This window comes from Oncorhynchus masou, chromosome 27, assembly GCF_036934945.1.
Source record: "Oncorhynchus masou masou isolate Uvic2021 chromosome 27, UVic_Omas_1.1, whole genome shotgun sequence".
In the NCBI taxonomy this organism is placed as follows: domain Eukaryota; kingdom Metazoa; phylum Chordata; class Actinopteri; order Salmoniformes; family Salmonidae; genus Oncorhynchus; species Oncorhynchus masou.
In genome coordinates, this window is record NC_088238.1 from 47,089,675 (window position 1) to 47,108,417 (window position 18,743).

Genomic DNA, 18,743 nt, shown 5'->3' on the forward strand with positions numbered 1-18,743 from the left:
CCCGATGCGTTTCAACGCCTCGAGCGAAAACGTGTTAATTAATTTACTACTCTCTTCCTGGTCTTCATGATAGATCTATGGCAGTGTCTTATGGGCCTGTCCACCCCACCGCGCCCCAACCCTTTCTTTCTCTCTCTCTCTCTCTCTCTCTCTCGCTCTCTACCCCTCTCTCCCTCTGCTAAAAGCGAATGTCTTGGGATGGCGCTCGTTGCGGAGTGCCTAATTATTGAGACGGCCACACTTCCTTTCGCCGTCTAACATCAATCCGTCATCATAACTGGGCATTAGTGTCTGAGGGCAAGGGAGCGACGAGCAGATTTAGAGAGTGAGGTAGCGACATGGACTCAACCCCTCCATCAAGGGACCCCGCGACTGGAGAGGAGTCATCCCTGAGAAATGCCAGGGTGGTGGCATCATCATCTAGTGCAGATAGGATCTAGGAACCTATGATAGATGAGCACTTGACAAGTTATTCATTTGGACAGCCATCCAATATGCTATGATGTATTTCTTTATTCATTAAAAGGAGATCATTTTCACAATATAATGAAATTGGGAGATAAGCCTTTGTTGATGGTTATATATATATTTAGGTGACAATTATGTAAAATAAAGCAATTACTATTACTTTCCTGGTTTCAAACTAGTTTGGTTGACAGTTCTCATGAAGATGTGTAGAACATTAACAAACATGCTCGTCTAACTGTTTGTTCGGTTAGGCAAATTACATTATGCTTTAAGCATTTCATATTGACATTTACTTTGGTTCTTGGTTCCATCAGGTGCAAAATTTACCCTTTTCAAATGAATTAAAAGTGTTGTCTTAATTTAATAAATTAACAAAAACTTTGACTGCATTGTCATATTTAAAAGCGTAGCTGTTTTACAAAAGTCAAGGTAATTTAGGACGGTGTTGAGTGTCTTTTGAGGCCCTTTTCTATTTCAAGTAGAAATTGTGCAAAAATACTGGATTTTAAAAGCCCTTTAATATATAGTGGCTTGCGAAAGTATTCACCCCCCTTGGCATTTTTCCTATTTTGTTGCCTTACAACCTGGAATTAAAAATATATTTTTTGGGGGGGTTTGTATCTTTTGATTTATACAACATGACTACCACTTTGAAGATGGAAAATATGTTTTATTGTGAAACAAACAAGATACAAGACAACAAAACAGGTGAACCTCCATCCCAGGCTCAAATCTCTGGAAGACAAACAGGTTTCCCCCAAGAATTTCCCTGTATTTAGCACCATCCAGCATCCCTTCAATTCTGACCAGTTTCCCAGTCCCTGCCGATGAAAAACATTCCCACAGCATGATGCTGCCACCACCATGCTTCACTGTGGTGAAGATGTTCTCGGGGTGATGAGGTGTTGGGTTTGTGCCAGAAATAGCATTTTCCTTGATGGCATAAAAGCTCAATTTTAGTCTGACCAGAGCCTTTTGGCGAACACCAAACGTGTTTGCTTATTTTTCTTTAAGCACTGGCTTTTTTCTGGCCACTTTTCCATAAAGCCCAGCTCTGTGGAGTGTACAGCTTAAAGTGGTCCTATGGGCAGATACTCCAATCATCGCTGTGGAGCTTTACAGCTCCTTCAGGGTTATCTTTGGTCTCTTTGTTGCCTTTCTGATTAATGCCCTCCTTACCTGGTCTGTGAGTTTTGGTGGGCGGCCCTCTCTTGGCAGGTTTCTTGTGGTACCATATTCTTTATATTTTTTAATAATGGATTTAATGGTGCTCTGTGGGATGTTCAAAGTTTTGGATATTGTTTTATAACCCAGCCCTGATTTGTACTTCTCCAAAACTTTGTCCCTGACCTGTTTGGAGAGGTCCTTGGTCTTCATTGTGCCGCTTGCTTGGTGTTGCCCCTTGCTTAGTGGTGTGGCAGACTCTGGGGCCTTTCAGAACAGGTGTATATATACTGAGATCATGTGGCAGATCATGTGACACTTAGATTGCACACAGGAGGACTTTATTTATGTAAAGTAATTATGTGACTTCTGAAGGTAATTGGTGGCACCAGATTTTATTTAGGGGCTTCATTGCAAAGGGAGTGAATACATATGCACGTACCACTTTTCAGTTTTTTATCATTTTTAAAATCTTTTTCCATTTCACTTCAGCAATTTGGAATTATGTATGTCCATAATTGTGTATGTCCATAAGATGATATCCAAATAAAAATCCTTTTAAATTACAGGAAAAATGCCAAAGGGGGTGAATACTTCTGTAAGGCACTGTAGACCACATGGACTATTCTATAAATCAGATTAAAATAAATAATAATGAATGAAAACATACTAAAGAGCCAAAATGCAGCATCTTCTGTGACTTCTAGAAAGATTTTAACCAACTTAACCTCAAAATGTCTCCAAGTTTTCACCATCATTGTAAAGTCATTTCTGAAGAGTATAATTTATTTCATGTTATTATTGATTCATTTTAAGGTAAAAAAACAACAACAACCTGTCCCTCATTTGAAGGTTACGTGAATTGAACTTATTTTAATATGGTGAGACTACTCTTAAAAAAACACACACAAAAACCAGTCAAATCAGCGTAAACCCAGGTGAGTTGGTTTTACTCTTTTCTGACATTTTCTGGTGTTTTGTGAAGGAAAACTGAGCGGGTCGAGCATAACACGTTAACCTTGTTATCCATAGGTAGACAGGCTAGAAATGTTTTAATAAATATTTTTTGGGGGGTGAAGCTTGCATACAATTGTCCCTACCTGTTGCACACAAGCAGCGTCCATTGCCCATGTCACAAGGGGGTTTATGACTGATTTAAAATGAAATCGTCAACATGGTCAGTCCTGTTACTTTAATAGGAATTGAATAGGCACTTATTATAGTCCTTTTTTTATTTAACTTCTTGAGATGGTGTATTTTATTAAGTTTATTAATGTGTGTAGTTACACTACTCAAAAATGTACCTAATTGGTGGAATTAGCTACTAATTTAATAAAGTGATTCATAATTATTTTAGAAACAACAGGACCCCTTATATATATAGTACAGGTCAAAGGTTTGGACACACCAACTGGTTTGTGCTTAGTGGGACTATCCAGGTGACTACCTCATAACGCTGGTTGAGAGAACACCAAGAGTGCACAAAGCTGTCATCAAGGAAAAGGATGGCTATTTAAAGAATCCAAAATCTAAAATATATTTTGATTTGTTTAACACTTTTTTGGTTACTACATGCTTCCATATGTTATTTCATAGTTTTGATGTCTTCAGTATTATTTTACAATGTAGAAAATAGTCCAAATAAAGAAAAACCCTGGAATGGGTAAGTGTGTCCAAACTTTAGACTGGTGCTGTACATATAAATATGAGAAGGTGAGTTGGAGACAAATACTTTTGTTCTGTGCACAAAACACAAAGTGGACCACCTTTCGTCCAGCAACCATGCCACGATCAAGTGTGAAAACCACCCACACACTATCCTGACTTGATGGATAGCATATTTCACTGTCAGGACACTGGATGAGCATTTTGTCCCAGCACTAACACACCTGATTCAGACAATCACGGTCCAGACAGAAGACCATTATTCGTCAATCCAGACGAAAGAAAACGCCGTCTTTGTGCTTTGGCAGAACAAAAGCCGGCATATGCAATTCCTCCCTTCTTCCTTGACATCACACAACCCTGAAAACCTAAAAGTGGGGCTGGTGGGTTGCAGGGCCTTCAGGCATGTGTGGTGTTAACTGACTAATTATTATTACCTCGGTTCAACGACGCTGAGCTGTTGATGTCGCCGGTTATGAAAGATGACTCCGACTGTTTCCTGACTGTGTCGTTCCACATCCGACGGATCCGGCTCTGCAGAGGGGGAACAACACAACTAACACATCAGTGGGGTTTTGTAACGGTAATGTAAATCAGCGCTCAAAGACTAGGTGGCCTCCAGTTAGAAAGCACAGCTCCTTTAGAAAGTCACATTTTGTGTCGTGGATTTCATTGTCATTTTATGTCAACGATCTACACAACGTACTCAAAGTAATGTCCAAGTGGAAGAAAAATTCTCTTTATAAAAAAAAAAGATGAATGAAAAATAAAACACTAATATACCTTGATTAGGTAAGTATTAATTTTTATTCTTCTTTTCAATGTGTCATTTAGGTCATTATTGTAGAGTCAATACAATGTTGTTGATCCATCCTCAGTTTTCTTCCATCACAGCCATTGAACTCTATAGCTGTTTTAAAATCCCCAATGGTCTCATGGTAAAATCCCTGAACAGTTTCCTTCCTGCTCAGTTCAGAAGGATGACTCCATATTTGATGTGTCTGGGTGGTTTAATACATCATCCATAGCATAATTATTAATTAGACCATGCTTAAAGATATAGTCAATGTCAGATGTGTTATTGTTACCCATCTACCAATCACTGCCCTTCTTTGTGAGGCTTACGAAAAGCTCCCTGGTCTTTGTAGTTGAATCTGTGCTTGAAATTCAATTCTTGACTGATGGGGGACAGAGGGAAAAAAATATTTCAACCCCTATTATCTCAGTGAGTCCATGTAACTTTTTATGTGATTTGCTAAGCCAAATGTTACTTCTGAACTAATTTAGGCTTGCCTAAACCAAGGGGGTGAATAATTATGCAACAACTAAATTGTAGTTATTCAATTATTATTAATTTGTACAACAACAAAAAACTACTGACATTATGGAGTATTTTGTGTAGATCAATGACAAAAAGCTACAACGATATCTATTTCAACTTTAAAAACGCAACAAAATGTGAAAGAAGTTCAACGTGTACACTTTCTATTGGCACTGTTTTGGGTGGACGAAGCATTGTTCACTGGCCATATAAACACACACGTCACTCTATCCAAATCTCACTTTCACGCCTTCCAACTTTTATTTTGAGAGAGAACCCTACCATTGTAAGCACCCAGAGCACACCTGTTTACGATGTACTTTGCTAATTACACGTTAATTTAAAAGTCTCAGAGTTGCCGATAAATTACAGCGTGTTTACGGGCGCTTCCATTCACATGCGGTTCACGGGGAAAGAAATAGGGGTAGAGGTAGGTTGTCAATGTGCTGCTGTATGTAATTCAAGGGTTACGGATGCTGAAATCAGTTTTCATCGTGACAGGGGCTGATGGTGTACTGTTGACTATTTGTACTGTGTACTGTTAACTATTAATTAACAATGTACTATTTGATCAAGTAAATACAAATAACATAATAAAATAAATTCTCTGGTCTACACCAGGAGGTAGAATCAAGAAACAAATAAATATCAGATATGCTTGTAATCAACAGAATACACTGACAGCTGAAAGAGTTGAGAAGAAAGGCGCCTCCTACCTGTGACCCTGTGGAATAGCGCCCTGGTGGGCGGGAGGCTGAGCTCTTCCCCGAGCCAATGGAACTCTCTACACTCTTGCCACTGCAGCAGTGGGTACGCAGACACTTTCCGTACTCCTTACGCACCTGTGAACCACACACACGCGCACACACACACACACAAACACACACATTCCCATTCAGATGTAGTTAAATAACTACAATACTTTTGATTGTGAGATTGTGAGTTAACAACGTCACTTTTTTTATGATGGTACGGATAGTGAAATTAGACCGCTCCCATCTGAAAGTGCTTTGACCAACTCTTCTTAGTAAGAGGGGCTAACTTGTATCAAGCTTCTCAGAGTAAGAGTGCTGATTTAGGATCGTTTTTTTGCCTTGAGATCCCAATTAATACGATTCCCAGATCAGCACTCCTTCTCTGAGATACTTTCTGAATACGGGCACTGGACCACAAGGTTAGAGGGAAACGCGTACCTTCTTCTGGAGGACACAATGGAAGATGAAGATGAACATGCCCTGCAGGGAGTTAAAGATCGTGAAGAGGTAGGCCATGATGACCGTGCTCTCGTTGACGTACATCAGGCCGAAGGCCCAGGTCAAGCCCAGCAGACAGAGCAAAGCGATGGCCCCAATCACCCACGACCTGGAAACACAACGTCGAGACAATGTCAACATTCTGGACGTCCTCAGAACTGACACAAGAGTACCAAATGAACTCAATGACTTTTAAGTTGCGTGCCCTCACCTTTTGTTGGCTGTAATTTCCTAAAGAAATGAACGTGAATTATGCTCATCACCATACTTACAGCTGGTTAAACTATGAATTGACAGTACAGTCTGAAACTACGTAAATATGTCATTGTCCCATGAAACTAAAGGTGGAAATGCACAAAGTGTAAAAGGTTTTGTTGAAGCTCAATAATAAAGGTTTTCGTCTGGTTCTACATTTCGAGACCAGATGCAGGAAGTGGTGACTGTTCTTAGACTTCCCACTTAGCATTCTGTCAGTAGTACACAACTCAGAAGGAACATCGTGACTAGGTGTTCACTGAAGCACAACGCAAAGAAAGATTTCAAAAGGAAACTTTCAGGTTGAAAAAGTACATATTGCAAGAATTAGTTTACAGACTTCCCCCAATCTATTTGCAACCTTGGTCTGTGAACATAGTGATGAATAATAAAGACAAACACAGGTGGAAATAAAATGCCCACCAGACAGACAAAAGTTCTGGACGAAGGGAAGGCGGGAGGGAGGAGAGAAATGAAGTGGAAAATCGACAGGGGAAACAAATCGACTCGAGATAAAATAAAAAAGGAGTGAAATTGAATTTAATCTTGTTTTTGTCTTTTGTTATCGTCTGCTCCTAGGGGACACCTAGGATTTTTCTTTCGCTCGCCTTCTTTCATGTGTTGCATCCATTACGTGTTTGAAAAGTAACAGACCAATAGACCATAGAAATAGTCTTTAAAAAACTTGAAAATGGGAGACACACTATTATTATCATCTCAGGAGTAGTAGCAGTAGAAAACTAGTGAAAAGTCAAGGTAACTCTACAATATCAAATGAGTACTTGGTGTATAATGAATGTGTAAATAATAGGCGATACAGCCTGTATGACCTCAGGGCTAGCATATAAGGCATAATCACTGGAAGGCAAATTGTATGTGAACACAGTATTTTGAATGTGGTGCCCGAGGGTTGTGCCAAAGGCCTTGACAGATAATTAAGCTCTGAATACTTGTGCTAGTATAATCAGAAATACCTGTGCATTCAAAATCAAGGAATTTATGAAAACATAATTACTTTCTTCAAAGCTTAAATTGCACAGTACATGACTGCGTCCCTCGTCACGAACCGGGAGATTTGGTTCTGGGTTCGGAGATGACTTCTAAGAGAAGTGCGCCTACTGTAGAGGATATTGATGTGTGGTACTATGTCTGTATGCATTCCCTACGACTTGACCCGAGAGCGTCACTTAACATTTAGTAAAGGCAGGAGGTGATATCAACATTGCTCATTACTTTGTCGTGAGAAAATGAATGGCTAATGAACGGTGTGTCATAAATATGATGGTCCATTTTACTTACTTGATCTCAGGTTTGTAATCCTCATAGCTGACCGGAATAATCAAAATAAATGAAAAACATCAAATTAAATCAATAATCAAACAAAACACCAAAGCAAATATTAAAAGAAAAATGATTTTGAAAGCTACATGCTTACATTTACACACGTTGCCAAAAGTATGTGGACACCTGGTTGTCGAACATCTTATTCAAAATTATGGACATTAATATGGAGTTGTTCCCCCTTTGTAGCTATAACAGCCTCCACTCTTCTGGGAAGGCATTCCACTAGATGGTGGAACATTACTGCGGGGACTTGCTTCCATTGAGCCACAAGAGCATTAGTGCGGTCAGGCACTAATGTTGGGCGATTAGGCCTGGCTCGCAGTCGGCGTTCCAATTCATCCCAAAGGTGTTAGATGGGGTTGAGGTCAAGGCTCTGCGCAGGCCAGTCAAGTTCTTCCACACCGATCTCAACAACCAATTCTGTACGGACCTCTCATTGTTATCCTGAAACAGGAAAGGGCCATCCCCAAACTGTTGCCACAAAGTTGGAAGCACATAATCGTCTAGAATCTAAGATTTCCCTTCACTGAAACTTAGGGGTCTAGCCCGAACCATGAAAAACAACCCCAGACCATTATTCCCCCTCCATCAAACTTTACAGTTGGCACTGTGCATTCAGGCAGGTAGCATTCTTCCTGGCTTCCGCCAAACCCAGATAGGTCCGTCGGACTGCCAGATAGTGAAGAGTGATTCTTCAATCCAGAGCATGCATTTCCATTGCTCCAGAGTCCAATGGCAGCGAGCTTTACACCACTTCAGCCGACGCTTGGCATTGCGCATGGTGATATTGTGTGAAATCGATATTGTGTGAAATTGATATTGTGTGATATTTCATGAAATTCCCAACGAACAGTTATAACGCTGACGTTGCTTGCAGAAGCAGTTTGGAACTCGGTAGTGAGTGTTGCAACCAAGGACAGTCGATTTTTACGCGCTACGAGCTTCAGCGGTCCCATTCTGTGAGCTTGAGTGGCCTACCAGCTCTAGCTCTTGTCTATGGAGAACGCATGGCTGTGTGCTCAATTTTATGCACCTGTCAGCAACAGGTGTGGCTGAAATAGCCAAATCCACTAATTTGAAGGGCTGTCCACATACTTTTGCATATATAGTGTAGTTAAAGGAGAGAGCTCAGGGGGACTACCACAGACACAAACAAAGACAAACAGGAAACATTTAAAAAATGGCTGATCAAATAAAACACAATACTGATTACATCCAACATATCTCCAGCCAGAATCCTCTTGTTCTCACTCGTATTTTGTGAGTGAGTTGCAGGTGCTAAACCTAATTATCTCGGGCGTTTCCACTCCTCAATAAATACAGGTGGGTGTCGGCCTCAATCGTAATAAATGGTCCAGGTACGATGGCAAAAATAAATGTATGAAATTACTGGGGCCAACCATTAAACATCATTTCCCCAGTTCTATCTTAATGACCTGTTGGGGGAGGCACTTCATCAAGCTGGTTTACCCCTAAACGGTCGAGGGTGCAGAAAAAAAAAAAAAAAAAAAGAGGCAAATATTGACCTGGAACTATGAACATTTTGAAAAGGGATGGACGACTCGAACAGTGGAAATTGGATAGAGATGCCAGAGGACATAATAAAAGTAGTAGGGAGGACATGAACAGGACATAAATAGAATATTTATCATATCTTTCCTGGTTTGTATATTTCAACGTAATGAGTACTGGATCTGGACACCGTTGCTTTTCACATCTGCAACTGAGAATTGATGATGATTGTCATTTTCCCATGAGGGCTATCTTGGAAGAACATGGTTCAAGGAAGTAGATATCCCCAACAACCAGTATGTCCTCCTGCTTTCACTCTGGAAAAGTTCAAAATATGTACTTTATATGAAGCCTTTCTGCATTGTTATTTAAAAACGTCTTTCAAAAGTGCATCATTTATTCCTGCATTTGATTATTTATTTATTTAAGTTGAGAAACTCTCCTAATTAATTCCGTACCACTTTCAGTCCTACAGACCTGGGCCCATTGCCAAAATAGCTTAAGTAGCTCCCGCTGAGCCAGTGAATACCCTCGCAATGATGCCACTCGAGTGACACGCTCAATGGTTCCACCGCCGCAAAAAGAGCACTTGTGCGCATTCACCGGAAAACGAGGGAAAAGCGTTCATTGTGTTAATAGTCGGGTATAAATATCAAAAATGAAAAGAAGCTGAGGAGTAAAGTGTTCTAATACAACAACATTAAATTGGCACCAATTTCCTTTTTTAGAAAAGAGACAAAAGAGCCAATTCTGAGAGGTGATATGCATTTCAAAGCGGATCGCAATTGGTCAATTGAGTCGCCTTTCACCTCGGCATAAAAGAGTCTCATTGGCGAGTTGAAAGGAAAGAAGAAATGCTGTGATCTACTCAGCGGGATGCTAATTGTTTAACTAAAGCCATGCATCTGAAAAATGTTAATTACCTGAAATTGTTTACTTCAGATATAAATTTAGAGCATTTGATGCAGGAACAGGATCATTTTTAAAGCAACGATACCATCTTAATTTGCATATTCTTTCAGGGTCTATTGTAGGGAGATTCCTCAACATGTAACAAACTCCTCAATTTATTTCCAATGAGGCATATACAGTACATCTACTCCCTGTGCTTTAAACAGTCATGAAAGAGTCGTGTCATGAAAAAGTGCACATTTCTCAGCATCTTGTGGACTGCAGTCATGAACGCTCAGCCATTTCCCAGACATAGGGTTCGACAAAGTTTAGTAAAAGTTTGAGTCAGAGAGGAGAACGGCATCCAATTTGTGCCAAAGGAACAACGAAGCTAAATCTTGGAGTACCAATACCAGTGGGGGCGAAAATACAACGGGTTACGCCAACACAGCACACCACAAACAGATGAGGAATTGCTAAACTACTGCCACATGGGAAAGAGTACTATGTTTAAAGGGAAGGGTAATGGGGTCCACACGCAATACAGTATATGTGAAGACATAATAGTGCAGTCCTCTGTAGAAATACGTTACATCTTACCAGTGCCATTCCACAATAATGATTCCATCATAATAACGATAGCTACCACGAGGAAGAAAATATGAAAGAAAAAGAATAAGGGGTTAAAAACAAAACCAAAACTGATTCAATAAGACAGAAAGGGTACCATGCAGTAGTAATCAAAAGAAAAGAAAGTGAGAGAGTGTGAGTGAGTGAGTGAGTGAGCATGGAACATTCATTACAAAACAAAGCAACGTGATGAAATGAATGAAGTTTAACATCAAAATAAAAAGAGCACAAAATATAAGAGAAAGATCCTACTTAATTACCAACTAGCAGGAGTCGAGACTTAAAAAGACTAAAATATCTCCATCAATTTTACATTGTTAGTAGCAGCCCACGTTGTTAGTAGCAGCCCACGTTGTTAGTAGCAGCACACGTTGTTAGTACCAGCCCACGTTGTTAGTAGCAGCCCACGTTGTTAGTAGCAGCCCACGTTGTTAGTAGCCCACGTTGCTAGTAGCAGCCCACGATGTTAGTAGCAGCCCACGATGTTAGTAGCAGCCCACGTTAGCAGCCCACGTTGTTAGTAGCAGCCCACGTTGTTAGTAGCAGCCCACGTTGTTAGTAGCAGCCCACGATGTTAGTAGCAGCCCACGATGTTAGTAGCAGCCCACGATGTTAGTAGCAGCCCACGATGTTAGTAGCAGCCCACGTTGTTAGTAGCAGCCCACGTTGTTAGTAGCAGCCCACGTTGTTAGTAGCAGGCCACGTTGTTAGTAGCAGGCCACGTTGTTAGTAGCGTTGTTAGGCCACGTTGTTAGTAGCAGACCACGATGTTAGTAGCAGCCCCAGCCCACGTTGTTAGTAGCAGCCCACGATGTTAGTAGCAGCCCACGTTGTTAGTAGCAGCCCACGTTGTTAGTAGCAGCCCACGTTGTTAGTAGCAGCCCACGTTGTTAGTAGCAGCCCACGTTGTTGTGTTAGTAGCAGCCCACGTTGTTAGTAGCAGCCCACGTTGTTAGTAGCAGCCCACGTTGGTAGTAGCAGCCCACGTTGTTAGTAGCAGGCCACGTTGTTAGTAGCAGGCCACAATGTTAGTAGCAGCCCACGTTGTTAGTAGCAGCCCACGATGTTAGTAGCAGCCCACGTTGTTAGTAGCAGCCCACGATGTTAGTAGCAGCCCACGTTGTTAGTAGCAGCCCACGTTGTTAGTAGCAGCCCACGTTGTTAGTAGCAGCCTAAATCGTATCGAACCTGATGATTTGGAACTGATGTGCTACAGTCCATTCAAAAGTAACCAAGAGTGTAGCCATATTTTGACAAACTGTCAGGGCAGAGGGGAAGCATTGGACACACTGACCATGTCTACATCCCAAATTCCCTTTATAGTGCACTACTTTTGCCCAGGGCTCATAAGGCTGCACAATAATAGGGTGCTATTTGGGACGTAGTCCTGGTGAATGAGATACATAAATCTAGAGGTAGGTCTATCAGACGCCAGAGCTGGGAGAGAAGGGGTCGTGACATTTATGGTGTGGTCTGAGAGACAGTCCGCAGGTGAGGTTTCTGATTGGCCAAGGTAGACTAGTGTGATAAATCCTACGATGCAGAGAACGAACGCAAGTCAATATTCTCTCCACAGACAAACAAGGCAATGCATCTAAAAGGAACCAGCTATAACTCATTCACAGTATTCTTAGACGAAATTGTAACACTTGCTTGATAAACGGCTAGGGGGAGTTCAAAAATCTTGTCTTTACAAAACTTTAAAATGTAAACATAAAAAAAATGGTTTGCTTAAATTTCTCCAGTCGCATTTAAAAACACTCAGTTGGTGATGATTATCTACTCAATAACCCGTTACGTTCAGAATCAGGTCACAGTATCAACAGATGTTGTCAAACGTGTTCGCACTAAGATGGTTGACCTACTGTACATGTCACGCCCTGGTCGTAATATATTGTGTTTGTCTTCATTTATTTGGTCAGGCCAGGGTGTGACATGGGTTTATTGTGGTGTGTTTTGTCTTGGGGTTTTGTGGGGTGTTGGGTGTGTGGCTTAGTGGGGTTATCTAGAAAAGTCTATGGCTGTCTAGAGTGGTTCTCAATCAGAGGCAGGTGTTTATCGTTGTCTCTGATTGGGAACCATATTTAGGCAGCCATATTCTTTGAGTATTTTGTGGGTGATTGTTCCTGTCTCTGTGTTTATTGTCACCAGATAGGCTGTATAGGTTTTCACACATTTATTGTTTTGTTTAGTTATTTCATGTCGAGTTTATTCATTAAAGAACATGAATAACCACCACGCTGCATTTTGGTCCGCTTCTCTTCCACCAGACGAAAGCCGTTACAGTGCAGGAAAACAGTGCATTCGGAAAGTATTCAAACCTCTTGCCTTTTTCCACATTTTGTTACGTTACAGCCTTATTTTATAATTGATTAAATATTTACATTTTTGTATCAATCTACACATAATACGCCATATTGACAAAGCGAAAACAGTTGTTTATTCAAGTTTTTGCAAATATTTTAATTCATTTTCTGACATAAGTATTCAGACCCTTTGCTATGAGACTCAGTTTTGAATCCTGTTTCCATTGATCATCCTTGAGATGTTCCTACAACTTGATTGGAGTCAACCAGTGGTAAATTTAATTGATTGGACATGATTTGGAAAGACACACACCTTTCTATATAAGTTCCCACAGTTGACAGTGCATGTCAGAGGAAAAAAAACAGCCCATGAGGTCGAAGGAATTGTCCGTAGACAGGATTGTGTCAAGTAAAGGGTCTGAATACTTATGTAAATGTGATATTTCCGTTTTTCTAGAAACCCATTTTTGCTTTGTCATTATGGGGTATTGTGTGTAGATTGATGAGGTAAAAAAAAACATGTAACATAGGCTCTTAATAATCCTGCAACAAGAGGAAATGTGAATTATTACGTGGATTATAATATTGGACATTTTTGTAGGGGTGCTACTTTTTTTTGTAAGGAAAAATCAGTGGATGTGGAAATTACAAACTTCAGAATCCTTTTTAAATCTCAAACACACTATAAGTGTAAAAAGGAAAGTTCTCCTGCAACAGGGTGCTCACATTAAGATCCTAGAATGAAACAAAAGCAAGCTAAACTGATGGTCATTCTTGCTGTAATAAGAGTCCATAGTCGCAGAGGCACGACAGTATTCATGGCCCATTATTACATATAATCATATTTACTAACCTGGTTTTAACTGGTTGTTATTGAGTCGCGGATGTATGCACAGCTCTGGGCTTTAAACTCTGTCACACCAACATGTCTCAGACTGCTATCAATGGTATACAACAGATTACTATTGATTCTGATACAGACGGACCTGTCCAGTGGAGTGTTTACTCAGCTCTCCCATCAGCTCGGGATTACAATTTAGACAGGGATGTCACTCGGAGTTCACAGAGTAGGCATCCTCTGGAAAACTGGCCTCAACATATGCTAGAATGCGAACTATATAATGTGTGTGTGTGTGTGTGTGCGCATAGGAATAAAGCGAGAAAGAGTGTGAGTGTGTGGCGGGTTGTGTAAAGTATGTGTGTGTGTGTGTTGCTGAGAGTACAAGGCCAGCAGAGGCTCACTCCACTCTGACAAAAGCAGTGACAAGACGCTCGAGATGGTGCCACCAGTATCACCGCCTTAAAACACACCGATGCCACCCGTGTCTTCAAACAGGAGGACAGGTAAAACATAGACAACAACTGGAGGATTTAGGACTGGTAGAGGCAGAGAAATGACTTCAGCCTAGCCACAAAATAAGTCTACCCTGACACCTGGTTGTAATTACACCAAGTCAACAACACAAAAATGCTGTGTCATTGTATTGACACGGCTCCAAAAGGAGAAAAGGCCCCACTGTGTCATTATGCACTAACGTTAAAAGACACGACCAACACATTACCTTGAATTACACCACAGAATGAACACACAACACCAGCAAAGATGGGCATAAAACACAGATATGATTCAAATTTAAATGAACTAAGTCTAGGAATGACCAAACCTTCAACATTCTATCCAATTGTTATTGTGATGATATCACAATAAATGGTTATTTTGTTTCCCAAAGCACAGTGAGTCACAAGTCTGTTCTCTCTGCTACTGCATGGTAAGCGGTACCGGAGCGCCAAGTCTAGGTCCAAAAAGCTCCCTAACAGCTTCTACCTCCAAGCCATAAGACTGCTGAACAATTAATCAAATGGCCACCTGGACTATTTGCATTGACATCCCCCTTGTTTTTACACTGCTGCTACTCACTGTTTATTATCTAGACGTAGTCACTTTAGCCCTACCTACATGTACAAATGACCTTGATTAACCTGTGCCTCCGCACATTGAATCTGATTTGGTACCCCATGTATATAGCCTCGTTATTTTATTGTGTTACTTTAGTTAATTTAGTAAATATTTTCTGAACTATTTCTTGAACTGCATTGTTGTTTAAGGGCTTGTAAGTAAGCATTTCACTCTAAGGTCTACCTGTTATGTTACAAATAACATTTGATATTAAAACACATTTATTTATACTTATTAATTGTCACTCATAAATTGCAACGCCAGTTAATCTTTTACTGCGGTGCGCTCAATCAGGGTCACAGAGTGTTTCTTAGTATTCTTACACAAATCTACTTTGAAAGAAAAGTATACACCTCACACACATGGTTATGGGCTTAATAAGGTGACACCTGTATCATGTCAGATATAGAGTTGAAATCTATTACATTGAGTTTACATCCCAATATTACACTTTTTATGCATCACAGACTGAAATATAACAAAATCTTTTGACATAGAAACACCACATTTTCAGGGTTTCAAAAAAAGGATTAATTATGAAAAAAAAGATGAAAAACATTCCACCCTTGAGGCCAAGAGAGGGTGAATTTGGTCAATTGACTGCAGGGAAGGGCTACCAGTGGGATTTCTAATGTCTATCATACTTTCATATCCTGAGTGGCAGGGTGTGAGCATTCACGCGAGCGCACATGTACAGCACACATGCAGGCGTGCACACAAACAAACAAACACTTCCTTTTATGAATATTCATCTGCGTGTTAACCGATGACGACAGGTCAGGTTAATTCCACCAGATTGTCTCTTGGCCACTTCTGCCGCCGACAAGCGTGCACTTCAGATAATGAAGGACGCCTGCCGTAAGACCTGTCTCATTTGAACCCTTGCCTCCCCTCCACGACACAGCCTTTAGTGAAACTGAGAGTTATGAACATGGAGGGCTGCGCATCCTGCATGGCCATTCTCACCCATCTTTATGTGTTTTGAGAGGTTCAAAAATAACACAGGAGTTTTTCTAAGCAGCGACACATCTCATAACTATACAGCTTCCATCTCAAAGTCTCGGCTTATTGTGATGTGCATGAGATCAATCGTTCCTTATAATACCTTTGTTTTTGTTAACTTATATGCAAATGTGACTTACAGTTAACATATTTCCAGTGTATGTGGCCCAGGTGGGAATTGAACCCACAAACACCATGCTCGAACACACTGAGCCATCGGAACCTGGTTTGCCATATTAGGTTACCACTGGCATGTACAGTCCAAGCGTCATGTGTGGAAGGTCCCAATGCCTGGAAGGACGCGTGACTTACTTGATGTTGTCGAGGCAACCCGAGTCGGGTTTGAGGATGGCGGTGTGGTGGAACATCTTGTACAGCGCGATGCCTAGGAAAATCACGTTGAGCTGGGAGAATAGAGTGAAAGAAAGGAGAGAGCATAGCTTGAGATGGAGTTTGTGTGTCGTAGATGATGTTTTCATTTATTTTTAAGTCGGGCAGACATTGTTAGAGCTGGTTGAGTATGTAGTGTAGGAACAAGATGCGGTTTTCCCACTTTGCCAAATAGAGCACAACATTATATGAACGTTGTATACAGTATCACTACCACGTATGCACTGAGTGGTGCACTGAGCTCTTTCCATGAGAGTCTGGCCAGGTGAATCCAGGTGAAATATATGATCCCTTACTGATGTCACTTGTTAAATCCACTTAAATTAGTTTAGATTAAATGGTAATGGACCAGCGGTAGCTCCATTTCAAAATAGTATGTCCCCCTCGAAATGACACCAAATTAATTGTAACTCATAACACACTGTGCTGGGGAAGTGACTAGCCCTTTTCTACATCTCTTCTACTTATCCCCCCCGTCCGTCCGTCCGTCCGTCCGTCCCCCGTTCTAGAGGGACTACGATTCCAGAAGGAGTCAGCCTTTCTTAGTGGCTGTTACAGAGAAAAAGCATGAGTCATGAAGTGGAAATAATAGTGTTTTGTGATTTCAGAACATTGGAGCGTGTAGAAAGAGCATTAGACATGCATTTCGGGTTTTGAAAATATCTAAGTTAGGAATTAACCCGTGAGAGTGTGTGTGTGTGTGAGAATGTGTGTGTGTGTGTGTGTGTATTTTACCTCAGCCTATGTGGCTTCGGAGTGCCTGCTTGTGTGCCTGTGTCGGATTGTGTGTCCTCTCTCTGTGCCTCAAGGTACAAAGTAATAGTAAACCTAGTGTACGATTCTAGGTGGATGTTCTGGGTGAAAATCAATCATAAATTGTAGAGAGGCATCACTTGGTGACTGAATTCTAAGTGGAGGTCCTCTCTCCCTCAGCAAAGACATCTCTGTCAGTTGTGCGGCAAAGCGACTAACCGCAATACTTCACAGTTCACCTCCTCATCCATTTCCAACCATGACACATGACCAGCAGTGGCTCATACCCAACGGTGTTACAGAGGAAAGTGGATGTTAAGTTCTCTCTGGACCATTGAAGCAGTGACCTGGGGGGCTAAATAGGGTTAATGAGATACGGGAGTGGGGAAGAAGGGACGCTTACCATAATTATCAAGGTTGCCGGTCCTATGAAACTCCAAATGAAGTAAGTGTCCAGACGAAGCCAGCACCTGGAGGGGAGAAGAAAAGAGAGAGAGTACATCATTTATGGAATATTATCATCATCATCTCCTTTTCTTGTATTACCATCTCTGCTACATGAATCCAGAGAATGTGTGAGAGGATAGTACAGTGTAGAAAGAGGGGGGAGGGGAAGGGAGGAGAGAGAGAGAGAGAGAAGGGGTTGGGGAAGAGGGAGGGAGAGAGAGAGAGAAGGGGGTGGGGCAGGGTAGAGAGAGGGCGAGAGAGAGAGCGAGCGGTATAAGGTGAGGCCAGCACACAGGACATACATCAACATGGAGGCTGGAATGACAAAGAGAAATGAGCACTTCAAAAACACAGTGTCGCAAGGGGGTAGGAGAGTTATGACCATTGCATTAGGGTTCGGAGGGTGGGATTTTGGAGTTTCAGTGCCATATCTGCTTAAAGGGTGTGATGGTCACAACAGAGTTATCAAAGGACAGAGTAACAAAACTGTAAAGGTGGCTCGGGGGGGGGGGTGCGTTTCCCCTAGGTACAGGTCCCCTCCCCAATCCTAAATTTAAAGCTAGAATCCTTAAATTGCTACATCCATTTTTGGCCTAATAAATTTATGATATATCCCCATTGATTCTTACAACTTGAGCTTAGCACAAACCAAAATATACACTTTTACTCCCATGTTTGTAAACAGCGTAAATGTAAACAAACACTGTACAGCCTCAAAACATGGTTCAAACTATACATTTGATACCATGGATGGTGAGTCCTTCACTCTACGTCTCTGATATGATCCTGTCTGCAGCACCTCCAGGCTGGTATGTTAACATGCTTATTCGGCTTGAGATCCATTCCATATCAGGAGTTGAATAGGAACACAGAAATACAGTTCATGCTTGGAAAAGTTTGCCCAGAAAACAATGGAATAAATTCCATGCCCTCAATTGAATTCCATGCCCTCAACTGAATTCCATTCCCTTAATTGAATTCCATTTCCCACTCATTCCCTCATGAAGTAAAATGAAATTGAACTATCACAACCATTAACCATATGCACACTTTTACCTTTTTTACACTATTGTGCCGACCCAAACCATACTATGCTGGCTTTCGGGTGCATTTCCTTTCACGTTGTCCTTTCCAGCAACTATGGTGGGATGTGTCAACAAGCCAGCGCAATATGGCTCAGCTCAACTAGTGTGAAAAGGCCTATAGAGACCTAGAAGAACTGTTCAACCTCATCATGCTAAAGCTAGACTCAGCGAAATGACGTTGCAACGAGCAGCACTGGAGATATTGAGATGAGCGAGATGCTGCACTTCGCACACAAACAGTCACACACCGTATCGGCGCATGTGCACGTGTTCACTTCATGCTGTTCAGAGCATGGTAGC

The 18,743-nt window shown here is 41.3% G+C and overlaps 1 protein-coding gene across 11 annotated transcripts in view; it reads right to left on the minus strand.

Moving 5' to 3' along the window:
- Positions 1 to 18,743, minus strand: part of LOC135516327 (adhesion G protein-coupled receptor L3-like) — a 318,499-nt gene that overhangs the window by 10,108 nt on the left and 289,648 nt on the right. For all 11 annotated transcript variants that reach the window (XM_064940528.1, XM_064940527.1, XM_064940520.1 and 8 more), the window contains 5 exons: positions 17,315 to 17,381; positions 16,081 to 16,172; positions 5,812 to 5,980; positions 5,335 to 5,460; positions 3,735 to 3,831 (listed from right to left, as the gene is read on the minus strand). In XM_064940528.1, coding sequence (XP_064796600.1) covers positions 3,735 to 3,831; positions 5,335 to 5,460; positions 5,812 to 5,980; positions 16,081 to 16,172; positions 17,315 to 17,381 — 551 coding nt within the window. The remainder of the gene's footprint in view (positions 1 to 3,734; positions 3,832 to 5,334; positions 5,461 to 5,811; positions 5,981 to 16,080; positions 16,173 to 17,314; positions 17,382 to 18,743) is intronic.